General features: G+C 41.6%; 1 protein-coding gene across 1 annotated transcript in view; it reads left to right on the forward strand.

Annotated features, from left to right (window-relative positions):
* The window catches only part of PRKN (parkin RBR E3 ubiquitin protein ligase), a 1,416,888-nt gene that overhangs the window by 289,821 nt on the left and 1,112,982 nt on the right, over positions 1-14,085 (forward strand). The window contains exon 2 of the mRNA XM_029058315.2: positions 9,227-9,390. Within this exon, the coding sequence (XP_028914148.1) occupies positions 9,227-9,390 (164 nt within the window). The remainder of the gene's footprint in view (positions 1-9,226; positions 9,391-14,085) is intronic.

Consider the following 14,085-nt stretch of genomic DNA (forward strand, 5'->3'; position numbering starts at 1 on the left):
GTGACCTAGGGCAAGTAAATCAACTTCTCTGTGCCTCAGTCACTTCATGTGGGAAATGGGGATTAAGACAGAGAGCCAGAGCCATTGGACAGCGCTCTCCCCCCCCCCCCCCGCCCCCCACTGGGCTGAGTGTTGGAAGTCCCCATTTTGTTGTTGCTTTATGTGGTGGAACTTTATGTTCGGGAACTTGAATTTGAAGTTGGGATTCATTGCTTAATTGATAGTATGAACTTTTTTCATATTATAATCCAATTGACTGTATTTGTATAGTTGGTAAAATATGGTGTGGGAGGTCAACTTTTGCCAAGTTAAGATCATTAATAATGGCACAATTCACTTAGTTGTCCTGTTTTTTCATTTTAATAAATTCTGCCTTGAATGTTTGTTAGAGGATTTTACCGAAAGACTGAAATGGTGCAAAGGGTGACAAACTATTCGTTAATAAGTTAATTTTGCTGGGGAACCTGGGGAATTTGGAACTAAAACCCAGATTTGGATTCTTGCCTGCCATTGACCAGGTGACCTCTGGAAACTTGTTCATTTGTTTTCACCCAGTTCTTCTCTACCCTGTGTGTTTATTCTGAGTTTTGTTAGAACAGTGTCATGGAAATAGGACATCTCCTCTTGACAAGGCTCATGTATCCTGTTGCAGTGCAATAGGGAAAGCAGCGTGGCCTGTGGAGAGAGCATGGGCCTGGGAGTCAGAAGGATCTAGGTTCCAATCCTGGCTCTACCACTTGTCTGCTGTGTGACCTTGGGCAGGTCCCTTAACTTCTCAGTGCCTCAGTTAACTAATCTGCAAAATGGGGATTAAAACTGTGAGCCCAATGTGGGAAAGGAGTGTGTTCAACCCAGTTACCTTGTATCTCCCTTAGCTTCTCAGTGCCTCAGTTAACTAATCTGCAAAATGGGGATTAAAACTGTGAACCCAATGTGGGAAAGGACTGTGTCCAACCCAGTTACCTTGTATCTACCCCATCAGTTAGTACTGTGCCTTGCACTTAGTAAAGACTAAACAAATACCACGGTTATCACTATTATTTTTACTATGAATTGTAATGTCAGGAGAAATGGTTGTGTGTTTAAACACGGTCAAGGCACAAGCACTGAAGCATGTTTCCATAATTTGGGGTTCATTAGGAGCATAACTCTCCTGATGTAGGACTGGGTGTATCTGTGAGATACTATGAGACTGTTGGATCTAAGGAGATGCTCAACTGCCCACTGTTATCAGTCAGTCAATGGTATTTATCTAGTGTTTATTGTGTGCATAGTACAGTACTAAGTGCTTGAGAGAATACAAAACAATAGAGTTGGTAGCCCTGATACTTGCCTTCAAGGAAGTTTACAGAAAAGTGGTCTTAAGATACAGGCTCAGTCAGTGGTAAGTGAACCAGCAAAGACCTCTGAAGGTTAACTACATTTTCACTTATTCTTCAAGTTTTGGCAACATGGTAGATGCCAACATGCTTTTCTTTAAACTGAGCTGTGAAATGGAATGTGTTTGATCCTTTTGATGTTTGGCTTTTGTCAGTAATCAGAGAAATGCATTTGTGAAATGACAAGCTGTTAGAGGTAGCCCATTACCTAATCTTATGATTTATAGATCTACCCACTTGTAAGTGTTTTTGTTTGTCCAGGTTTGAATTTTATATGATTACATTATTTGACTTGGACTTGTACAGCTCTGGTGTTTACAGATTTTTGATGTAAAGCCATGGCACTGCAGTGACCATTCATTATCCTCTCCTCCCTTACTTGCTCTGTAATCGGCCAGAAAGCTAAAAGCCATAATCATGGCTGCATAATTCAGATGCTCCCTGCTGTTTGTTCTATTCTCTGCCTCAGTGTTAGATTGCATTTTGTTTGGGGCTTTATAATTTTGAATATTAACCTTATTTTGTGTGTTTAGTCTTCTAGCTCATCAACAAATTTAATCAGGCGTGTGAAGTTGACTTCTCTTTAGGAAAAAAAGACCTCTTTTGGCAGCTAAGGCTTGTGGCTTTTTTTTCCAAGGTATTGGTTCATTCTTTCATTCAATCGTATTTATTAAGCAGTTACTGTGTGCAGAGCACTGTACTAAGCACTTGGAAAAGTAAAATATAACAATAAACTGTGACAATCCTTGCCCACAGTGAGCTCACGGTCTAGAGAGGGAGACACAGACATCTATACAAGTAAATAATATTACAGATATATACCTAAGTGTCATGGGGCTGTGGGGGGCAGGGGAGAGCAAAGGAAGCAAGTGAGGGCAATGCAGAGGCAGTGTGTGATGAAGAAAAGTGGGGTTTACTCTGGGAAGGCCTCTTGGAGGAGATGTGCCTTCAGTAAGGCTATGAAGAGGCGGAGGGGGGCGGTGGGGAGTAACTGTTAAGCACTTTCTTTGTGCTAAGCCCTGGGGTAAATTCAAGCTAATCAGGTTGGACACAGTCCATGGACCACGTGGGGCTCTGAGTCTTCGTCTCCATGAGAGAACTGAGTCATAGAAAAGTTGTGACTTGCCTAAAGCCAGCAGACAAGTGGCGGAGCCAGGATTAGAACACAGATCCTTCTGACTCCCAGGCCCAGGGTCTATCCACTAGGCCGTGCTGCTTCCTGACTAAAAAATTACTATCTCGACTAACAAAGCTAAGACTAACAAAGTTCCAGTTCTTCAATGGGCAGTTGTCTCTCTCTTTTTTTTTTTACCCAGGGACATGAAGTTTAGCCATTTTGAAAATGTTCACAGTTCCATAGTTCAAATAAGCTAGGCAGTGATAGCCCTTATCATCTTTATTTCACCCCAAATTCAAAGTCTTTTTTTCTAGTCAATAATTGACTACATTTATCGTAAATAATATCGCAGTACTACAAGATCAAGATGATGGCATTAAATTTCTTGAGCAACAAATTGCACTTGAGTAAGCTTGTTATGGGCAGGGAATGTATCTACTACTACTGTTATATCCTACTCTCCCAAGCGCTTAGTACAATGCTCTGCACACAGTAAACCCTACTCCATAAATGCCATAGGAACGCCCCTAAAAAGGAATGGTTGCAGAATTTAAAAAAGAAATTCCTCTCTCCACACCTTTGGATGTTTATCCCTTTTCTGCTCTTTTGGTGAGTCAATCATTTCAATAACAAAGTCAAAAAGATAAGGAGAGGGAGATGATGTGAGGACTTTCATGGCCAGGTTAATATATTTTACTTGTCTGTTCTTCAAGGCTTAGAAAAGTGCTCTGTACACAGAAAGGGCTCAGTAAATACCACTTATCATTTGACAGAGATAAGGAAAAGGCTTGCTGATTGTTTACTTGTATTTTTCCGTAGGATTGTGATTTTTATCTAAATATATTCTATTTCATTACATTATGATTAAACAAGCATCATATATTCTTGCTGTAGTAAGTGGTCAGATTATTTTCCAGGAACTCATCACCTGCTTATAGAGCACCATGTACAAATAAAAACAAAATCAATCATATTTATTGAGTGCTTACTGTGTGCAGAGCACTGTACTAAGCACTTGGTAGGGTATAGTACAATAGAATTAGTAGACACATTCCCTACCCGTGACAAGTTCAGAGTCTAGAGAAGGAAACAAGCATTAATATAAATCAGTGTTACAGATACTTTAAGTGCTCTGGTGCTAAGGGTAGGTTGAATAAAGGGTGCAAATCTAAGTGCAAAGGTGGTGCAGAAGGAATTTAAAAAAGAAATAAATTTATTGTATTGGTTAAGTGCTTACTATGTGCCAGACACTATATTAAGCACTGGGGTAGATAGAAGTTAATCAGATTGGACACAGTTCATGTCCCATGTGAGGCTCACCGTCTAAACCCCATTTTACAGAGGCGGTAACTGAGACACAAAGAAGTTAAGTGACTAAAGTCATACAGCAAAAGAGCAGCAGAGCTGAGATTAGCACCCAGGTCCTCTGACTCCCAGGCCTGTGCTCTTTCTAGGCAACACTGCTTTCGAAGTTGAATATTGTTTGGTAACAGTATTTAGCTTTGTGATGTTGATGGTTCCTCTTTGGTGGGTGGAAGTTCTTCTCTGATTCAGTCCTGTTGTTAGTTCATAGTACTGTGCTGATTCTGCAAAAAGATACAAAACCATCGACATATGTGTCTCTTCATGTGTATATTCAGTATACGGGTACATCAAGAACATTTCTGCGTATATAGTTCCCCACTGATGGTGAACTTCTTCCATGAAGATATCAGTTCTGTGATAGAACCAACAAAACACATTTAATTTAATTTCCCTTCTTTTTGAGGATATGATTCCCATTTATAAACCCCCATTAATTTAGACCTCTTGAATTTGGAGTCCTTTTATTACCCGTCATTAATCTCCATTGTGCCCACACCTCTTTCCTGTTGGTTTAAAAAAAAAAAAAAGTCGGCATTCAAAGTTTCACACCATACTATCTGTTTTGTCTCTTTATGAGTGAATTTGATAGTTCTTTTCCATTCCTTTTGTCTCTCTTTCATTCTTTCTTACAGACAATTTCCATGAATGATTCATTCAACCCCCTAATGGTGAAGTTGTTTGCTGTCTTTGTTTTACTGTTTCCTAGTGTTTGTTGTGATGATGAAGAGCATTCTGATGATTAAGGAAGTGGCAGTTTACATTTTATAAAAACATCATTTACTGAGGAATCTTCTTCAGAAGATATAGCTGGACTGCCTCCAATTTGACAGCTATATTCCTATGAAGGAACTTCATGAATGTTAGTGAGTTTTACAAATCAGGCTCAGGAATTAAGACAGATTTTCCCTTTGGGAACTGAAAGGACTGTTGAGAGGGGAGAATAGTGAAACAGCAGACTAATTTTTGTGGTTTTAAACATTATTTTTCTGAATCATTCTTGTTAACACTCTTATTTTCTAAGTGATTATTTTCTAAATGCCCATTATTTTGTGAATTCTTTTTTTTATGGTATTTGATCAGCTCTTGCTAAATGTCAGGACAGTACTAAGCAGTAGGGTAGATACAAGCTAATCGGGTTGGACACAGTCACTCTCCCACATGGAGGTCACAATCTTCATACCCATTTTACAGATGAGGGAACTGAGGCCCAGGGAAGACAATGCCTAAGTTCACATAGCCGAAAAGTGGCAGAGTTAGCTTAGAACCCACATCCTTCTGACTCCCAGGCCCGTGGTTCTTCAGTATATCCTTGTGTGAGCCATTGCCGTGATCATTTGCATTTTTTCCCCAAGAAAACAAGGATGAAGGAAGTCACCGGTTTATAAATTCTGTAAGCCCGTCAAAGGGCATGGACTGTCTCTATCTGTTGCTGATTTGTACATTTCAAGTGCTTAGTACAGTGCTCTGCACATAGTAAGCGCTCAATAAATACTATTATTGAATGAATAAATTCCATAAGAGTAGGGACTGTATTTCATTGTACTCGAGAAACAGCATTACTCAGTGGCAAGGGCATGGACCTCGAGTCAGAGGACCTGTGTTCTAATCTCCGCTCTGCTGCTTGCCTGCTGCGTGACCTGGGCCAAGTCCCTTAACTTCTCTGTGCCTCAGTTTCCTCATCTGTAAAATACATGTTCTCCCACCCCGTTAGTCCCTGTCTCACACTGACATCACAGTTTGTGTGCCACACCTGAATAGCCAGTGTCTCCCCCAGCCCTTGGTTACAGGGCTACGCACATTTTAAGTGCTAAACAAGTACCATTATTCTCTCAAATTCCTAGTACAATGCTCATCACACCATAGGTGCTTGGTAAAGAGCATTGAAAGAATATTGCCTACCGCCACAAAAACAGTTCTTGATAGGATTTGGATTAAAATTCCATTGTGTGACCATCAACTTCTTGCATAATTCATTAGTTTAATAAATTATTCTGCTTTTTTAAATGGCATTTGTTAAGTAGTTACTATGTGCCAGGCACTGTGCTAATCACTGGGGCACGTACAAGCTAATCATTTTGGATACAGTCCGTGTCCCATGGGACTCCCAATCTTAATTCCCATTTTACAGATGAGGTAATAATAATAATAACAATAATAATTATGGTATTTGTTAAACACTTGATATGTTCCAAGCACTGTTCTAAGCACTGGCATAGATACAAGGTAATCAGGTTGAACCACATAGGGCTCCCAGTCTTAATCCCAATTTTACCAAAGAGATAACTGAGGCACAGAGAAGTGAACTGACTTGCCCAAGGTCACACAGCAGACAAGTGGGAACACCTCACATTAGAACCCAGGTCCTTCCAACTCCCAGCCCCAAGCTCTATGCATTTGGCCATTCTGCCTTTTATCCTTGAATTTTGACTCAGTTTGGAGCTTGCTTTAGTCTTCACAGATTTGCATACTATTTTGTGGCTCATTAACGGGACTATGATGATGATGACGATGGTATTTAAGTGCTTACTATTTGTTCTAAACCACAGGGGCAGATGCAAGGTAATCAGGTTGGACACCTTGCCTGCCCCAAGTGGGGCTCGCAGCCTTAATCCCCACTTTACAGATGAGGTAAAGTCAGCCCAGAGAAGTGAAATGACTTGTCCAAGATCATACTGAGCGCAGAGAAATTAATTGGCTTGCCCAAGTTTACACAGCAGACAAGTGGCGGAGCCCACATCAGAACCCAGGTCCTTCTGACGCCCAGGCCTCTCCTCTGTCCACTAGGGCTACACGGTATCATTTCACTCCCTACTCTCAGCGTGTATGCTCTCTGCCTTACCCAGGGCATATTTTGGGAGCGGTGGACATTTCATCCACTGCATGAGCACTCCCTGGCTCTTGACATGTTGACAGTAGGAGGGAGAATCCCACTTTGTGCTCTCTCCTCTACTGGAAAACCCCTGGCTTTGCATGTAAATTTCCTGCCCTGACAACTACTTTTTTTTGTGGTATTTGTTAAGTGCTGGTATATGCCGGGCACTGTAGTAAACTCTGGAGTACATACACGCTAATCAGATGGGACACAATCCCTGTCCCACATGGGGCTCACAGTCTAGCCTGGAATGCCCTTCCTCCTCAAATCCGCCCAACGAGGACACCTGTCCCTTTTAAAACCCTGCTGAAAGCTCACCTCCTCCAGGAGGCCTTCTCGGACTAAGCCCTCTTTTCCTCTGCTCCCCCTCCCCTCCCCACTGCCCTCACTAGCTCCCTCTGCTCTCCCCCCCTCCCCTCCCCACAGCACTTGTATGTCTATTTGTGTGTCCATAAATATGTAAATATTTATAATTCCATTTATTTCATTAATGATGTGTATATATCTCTAATTCTCTCTATTTGGAAGCGATTGATGCCTGTTTACATGTTTTGATGTCTGCAGTGCACTGCCACTTGTCTGCCTTGTGACCTTGGGCAAGCCACTTCTTACCCTGTGCTTCCGTTCCCTTATCTGTAAAATAGGGATTACGACTGCGAGCCCCATGTGAGACAGGGATTGTATCGAACCTGATTAACTTGTATCCATCCCAGTGCTTAGTAAGGTGCCTGGCATCTAGTAAGTGCTTAGCAAATACTATTATTATTATTAGGAAACTAAGAGGACTACCTGGGAACCGGGATTTGAGAGAGCACTGTGGAAGGAAAACAGTTAATTACCTTTCCCCTTCAACTTGAAGGCCTTGGGGGTGATCACCCCCACAGTCTAAACATTCCAGTTGCATCCAAGTAGAAACATACAGAGCCACACTGCTCCTTCCTTGGATCCTGCCAAAGAGGTCACAGATACAGGGAAGTGATTTAATTTTGAAGTCTGAAAGGGATCGGCCAGTAATTCTGAATTCCCTCTGTGCCATATATTTGCTGTTTCATTGCTTGAGTCATCTGCACAGCTGCTGAAAATCAGGGCTGGGCTTAACCCTCCTCCACAGTCTTCTGAATCCACACAGAATCACAAGGAAAACAGGTTGTGAACTTGCCCACCAGAAAGTGTGAACAGTTCCGTACAGCCGTAAAGCATGATCCGGTTAATCCCTGTTAATAATTATCAGTCCTGGCAGGAGTTTGAAATGCAAACAAGTCAAGGGAATAGATGATTTTCCGTCCAGTCTAGATCTCTCAGATCATTATAACTAAGGGGGTCCATTCTCAAAACAATCATAATAATAACAATGATTGTGGTATTTGTTAAGTGCTTATTTTGTGTTGAGTACTGTATCAAACTCTGAGCAGGATGCAAGATTGTCAGGTCCCACATGGGAGTCAGGATCTAAGGAAGAGGGAGAAGGGTTTGAGCTCGTCGAGGGCAGGGAATTATTATTATTGTATTGTACTCTCCCAAGCCCTCATTATTGAGCGCTCTGCACACAGTGAGCGCTCAATAAATATGATTGAATGAATGACTGAATCCCCATTCTGCCGATGAGGGTACCGAGGCCCAGAGAAGTGAAGTGACATAGTAAGCCCTTAACAAATACCATTTAAAAAATGGGCAGTGCAGCTGAGCTGAAAAAGTGACATTTGTGTGCTTAGCCCCAGTTATTCGATCAGTCAGTCACACTTATTGAGAGCTTACGGTTTACAGAGCACTGTGTCAAACATTTGGGAGAGTACAGTAAGAGAAGTAGCATGGTACAGTGGATAGAGCGTGGCAGGCCTGGGAGTCAGAAGCTCATGGGTTCTAATCCTGGCTCCGCCACTTGTCTGTTGTGTGACCTTGGGCAAATCACTTCACTTCTCTGGGGCTCATTTACCTCATCTGTAAAATGGGGATTGGGGCTGCGAGCCCCATGTGGGACAAGGGACTCTGTCCAACCTGATTTCCTTGTTGCCACCTCAACGCTTAGAACAGTGCCTGGTGCATAATAAGCACTTAATAAATACCATTCTTCTTCTTATTATTAGAGTATAGCAGCACTGGGTGACTTGTGCTCTGCCCATTCATTGCAAGTGATACCAGCTCACCCGTACCTACCGAGGCTAAGTGACTCCATGAGAAACCAGTAATAATCTTGAAATCCCTTCCCAGCGAGTGTTCAGATTAATTTTAAAATCACCGTGGAAGAACAAATTTCATTTCTATTTGTGGGACACCTTTTTTGTTGAACCACCCAATATGGTAGTCCGCCAGCCTCTTTGCAACTGGTATGGTTTTGTAGAAGTTGTAAGAGAAGTATATGTTGAAAATTGAAGGCTAGACTAAAGTTACAGAGCCAGTGAGAACAGGATGCACCATCTTGTTAAAAGAAAATAACAATAACAAAGGCAGCTTTGAAAAATGCTCACTTTTTTCTTCTTCAAATCTCTTGGTCAGTGTTTGTCAGGTTCAACTCCTGCCATGGCTTCCCTGTGGAGGTCGACTCAGACACCAGCATCTTCGAGCTCAAGGAGTTGGTTGCTAAGCAACAGGGGGTTCCAGCCGACCAGTTACGTGTGATTTTTGCAGGGAAGGAGCTTAGGAATGATTTGACACTGCAGGTAAGTCTCCCTTGGTAGATTCCTTTCTGGGAGCCTGCCAATTGTACTGTCTCTGCCTCTAATGCTGCCAATCTGACATTCATGCCTGATACCTAATAGAATAAATAGTGCCTGGGGAATCCTTGAACTTTACTCCACACTGCTTCATTAATTCTGACCTTCTTAATTATGCATTAAAACAGCAAGCAGGAAGGATAGCAAAAGCGAGAGAAAGAAAGAAAGCCGTGCTGAGTGAATAAATGTTTACTGACTGCAAGAGCAAGCTATGCGCAATTTCTATGTCTACTCAATTTCTACCTTACTTATTCCATCTGAATATTAATGAAGAAGGATGTGGTTAAATTGTTCCCAAATCATGCTGTTCAGTCAGTCGTGGCACTCTATGGAATCTGCAACCCACTCGTGACCCCTGGAGGATAGCTGTCAGGTTGCGTGTGTACGTATGTGCACGTATGTTTGTGTGTTTTTGCGGGTGCGTCATATGTGGGGAAATGGAGGACACAGAGACCTATCTGTAATAGCCAGAGATAAAAGCCGGAGCAATCCAAACCCTTACAGCCGCAAACTGTATTCAGGAAATTGTAAGGGGGAAGGGAGGATCAGAAGCCAAGCCCAAATTTGGATTCCAGTTTTCTGGACTCGGGAAACGTTTTCCTGGAATAAGATGGGGAAGGAAAGGGGAGAAGAGTGAGCCCCCTTTGACCAGAGGGTCCAATCAAGGGCCTGTGTCTACGGGGCTAGCGTCGTCCGCTGCCTCTCATGTCCCTGAAGCTTCTGTTTTTCAGCAAGCCTGCAGTTGGTTCATAGGCCTGGGTCTTTAGTTAGAGGTTGAACTCCTAGAGAGACATGACTAGAGGCCCTCAATGCAATGCATCCGAGTTGCTCCACAATTCAGAGGGGGAGTGGCTGGAAATGATTTCTTGGGACAAAGCATTAAAGTCTAAATGCATTCTGCGGTGGTTCAGGTGACTATTAAAGATCCCCCAGGCACTGGGGTTTTTTTTCTCCCCTTTCTTAACCAGCGTAGATTAATTGGCACTCATGTTTACAGCTGTGTGTGGGAGACTGCTGTGCACAGAAGGGACGCTGTTTCAGGCTACCCAGAGTCACTTCTTGTATTGACATCCTATCACTGCCTATTCTTGGGTAGGATATTTATTGCTTTGTAAAATGCTTTAGGGAGTTTGGGAACACAAAAGAAACTATAGAAATGCAAATTGTCCTTGTCATTCTTCAGTGCTTCTCCCGCTGATACTGTTGATGCCCATATTCATTGTGCACAAACTGCTGTGCTTTGCTTTTAGGCAATTTGTTTTTATAACTAAAAGTGCATGTGGCCAAAAAAGTAGATTTTTTTTTATTTTTGCACTGATTGAAAAAGCTTTTCCTGGGCTTGCCAAATTCAGAATGTTTTTATTTGCAGCCAGATGATGATAAAATAGTCCCCTGCACCAAAAGAGTTCCCTGTTGTCACCAGATTTTTCTGCTGACTGTAATGTAGTTGACTGGTTGCAGGGAGAAAACAAAACATACCATTTGGGCTAATGGAAGGGAGAAACACCACATCTCCTAATGTGTTGTCAAAATCTCTTTTGCATACTGACAAAGCGTAGTTAATTAGAAGAAGACTACTAATTCGGGTATTTACTATGTGCTTACTTTGTGCCAAGCACTTATCCAAGCGGTAGTGTAGATTATAGGATAATTAGGTCCCACAAAGAGATCATAGTCTAAACAGGAGGGAAGAACAGGTATTGAACCCCCATTTTACAGTTGAAATAACTGAGGCAAAATGTAGTCAAGTGACTTGCCCAAGGTCACATAGGTAAGTGGCGGAGCTAGGATTAGAACCCAGGTCCTCTGATTACCAGGCCTGTGCTCTTTCTTTCTCGATTGATTGATGTATATATGCGGGCATATATCATGTATAGCTTTATCGTGGGGTGTACTTTTTCCTTATGTTTACATGATATAAATGGGAATCTCTTTCAAAACCTCTGCAAATACAGTGAGAAATGCTTTTACGAGCTGTATACTCTTGTCCTGATCATCACTAAACTATTATTTAATATTCCTTTAAGTAACCTAAAATACAAAAATCACAACATCAGTTAAACTGGGAATTGTAGAGTGATTATAATTATTAATTGGAGGCTCCAAAACTAGAGGCTTGTTCTGCTAACTAGGATAGTGGTTTTTCAACATTAGTAAAGAGTTTATGAAATTTAGGTGGAAAGACAGCCTTCTTCGTGTTTTCATAAAGTTACTTGTATGGTCATGTCCTTTTGAAATCTTCCTTACACCTTTAAACTCCACCCTTTTATCATTTATATTATGAATTGATTCACTTTAAAATAGGTGCAAGATGTCTTAATCTCAAAATTGGAGTTGGTGGTAGAAATACTATAGGGATTGTCTCTGTTGCCGAATTGTACCTTCTAAGTGCTTAGTACAGTGCTTACTTTCTAAGTGCTTAGTACAGTGCTCTGCACACAGTAAGCGCTCAATAAGTATGATTGAATGAATGAATGTTGTAATGTCTTGTAATGAATGGCTGTATCCCTCAATTGATTGTCAATGGGCTGTCTGTAACTTGAGGTAAGCTGTCAAATCATAGCAGCTGTAACTTAGGATATGCCTTAGAGATATTCATTCATTCTGTTATATTTGTGCATTTACTGTGTGCAGAGCACTGTACTGAGTGCTAGGGAGAGTACAATACAATGAACAGACATACATATGGATTCGTCATAGATATATATATATGTGTGTGTGTATGTGTGTATATAATATTACATATATTAAATATATATGCATATACATCTATATAGGTATGTATGGAGAGAGCATGAGCAAGAGAGAGAAAATGAGTTAGTGAGTGACCTGGGGTGTAATGGGAGAAGATGGAATGATTATGATGGAAAGGGTTGATTAACTGACAAAAATCCAGTGGTAGAGAGTTTCTCCTTGATGCAGAGAAGAATGGACAATCATTAGAGGTTTTTGAGGAGTGGGGAGATGGGTAGAGAATGGCATTTTAGAAAAATGATCTAAGTAGTTTAGTGAAATATCACTAGAGAGGGGAGAGACAGGGAAATCTGTGAGAAGCTTCTGCGGGTCAAACTAGTAATCGTTAAATGCTTGAAGCAGTGTGGTTGGTATTTGCTGTCAATTTGGACGGAGTAAAAGGAGCAGATTCTGCTACTTCCCCTCTCCCTGCCCCACAGCACTTATGTATTCATGTATATATCTATAATTCTATTTATACTGATGCCTGTTTACTTGTTTTGATGTTTCTCTCCCCCACCCTCGACTGTCAGCCCGTGGTGAGCAGGGATCATCTCTCTTTATTGCTGTATTGTATTTTCCATAGTGCTCTGCACATAGTAAGCTCTCAATAAATAGGATTGAATGAATGAATGAAATATTGTGAGGAAGAACCAACATAATTGGGTGAGAGGCTAAATGTGGGGATTGAAAGAGAGGAAGGAGTCAAGGTTATGGCTTGAGAAACAGATAGAAATTTAAAGGGGAGGAGAGGATATGGACTCAGTTTTGGATATATCAGGATCCTGATATCTTAAAGATGGGAGGAAGTGATATCGAGGAGAGAGGTCGGGGCTAACAAGGTGAAATTGGACGTCATCCATAGATAGGTAGCACTTGATGTCGAGGGATTGGATGAGCAACCCGAGGGAATGAGTATAGATGGAGAAAGAGACGGGGACCCAGAGGAGCAGTCTGAGGGACCCAAACGTTTAGGTAGTGGGAGACAGAGAAAGACCCTAAAAGATCATCGAGAGAGGGAAGAGGAAAAGAAGTGTACAACTGTATGAGGGAAAAACAAAACTAGTTGATATTTCTAGAAGAAAGTGGTGCACTTTTTTTTTAATGGTGTATTTTAAGCACTTACTGCATGCCAGGCAATGTACTAAGTGCTGGATAGAAGCCAGCCGGATGGTTCAAGGTCATTAGAAAGGATTAGTATTGGTTAGATTTGACCTTGGAGAAGGAAGGCCCAGTGGAGTTAAGGGAGCAAAAGCCAGAATATGGTCGGCCAGAATGTGGAGGGAGCAGGGGTAAACAACAAGGATTGGAGGCGGGAGGTCGGCGTGAGAGTTGGACAGTGCAGTAGGGTCTAGACATGGTTTATTTAGTATAAGGAAGATATATGAATCAATCAATAATATTTTTTGAGCGCTTATAGTGTGCAGAGAGCTGTACTACATACGTGGAAGAATACAATAGAGTTGATTGTCACATTTCCTTTCCAGAAGGAACTTACAGTCCTGAGGGTAGATGCCCCTGCTCTATTGTATCTGCTAGCCACAATGCTTGATATCATTTTCCATCTTTGTCTTGACATCTCAAATCTCTTATAACCCCCATATTAAAATGGTTATCTTGATTCTGATAGTTGCCGATCAAGCTACTGTTTTGTTACCATCTCCCATCTGTCCTCTGGTACAGTGCTCTGCCAAGACATTGGTGGTTTTTCTTAATTATGTATTTAAACTGTTTGCCATCTCCACACTATTTACAACTGCACTGTATCAGCAGACCGTGTCTCTGTATAGACCTCTCTATATCCCCTCCCTCTCCCCCCGCCCCCCATACCTATAGTCAGCAAAGCTTTTAAGTCCATTTAATAACCAAGTGCCTCGTGGGATCCCATTTTTGATAAACTCCATGGTA

The sequence above is a fragment of the Ornithorhynchus anatinus genome, chromosome 2, assembly GCF_004115215.2.
Source record: "Ornithorhynchus anatinus isolate Pmale09 chromosome 2, mOrnAna1.pri.v4, whole genome shotgun sequence".
NCBI classification, from domain to species: Eukaryota; Metazoa; Chordata; class Mammalia; order Monotremata; family Ornithorhynchidae; genus Ornithorhynchus; species Ornithorhynchus anatinus.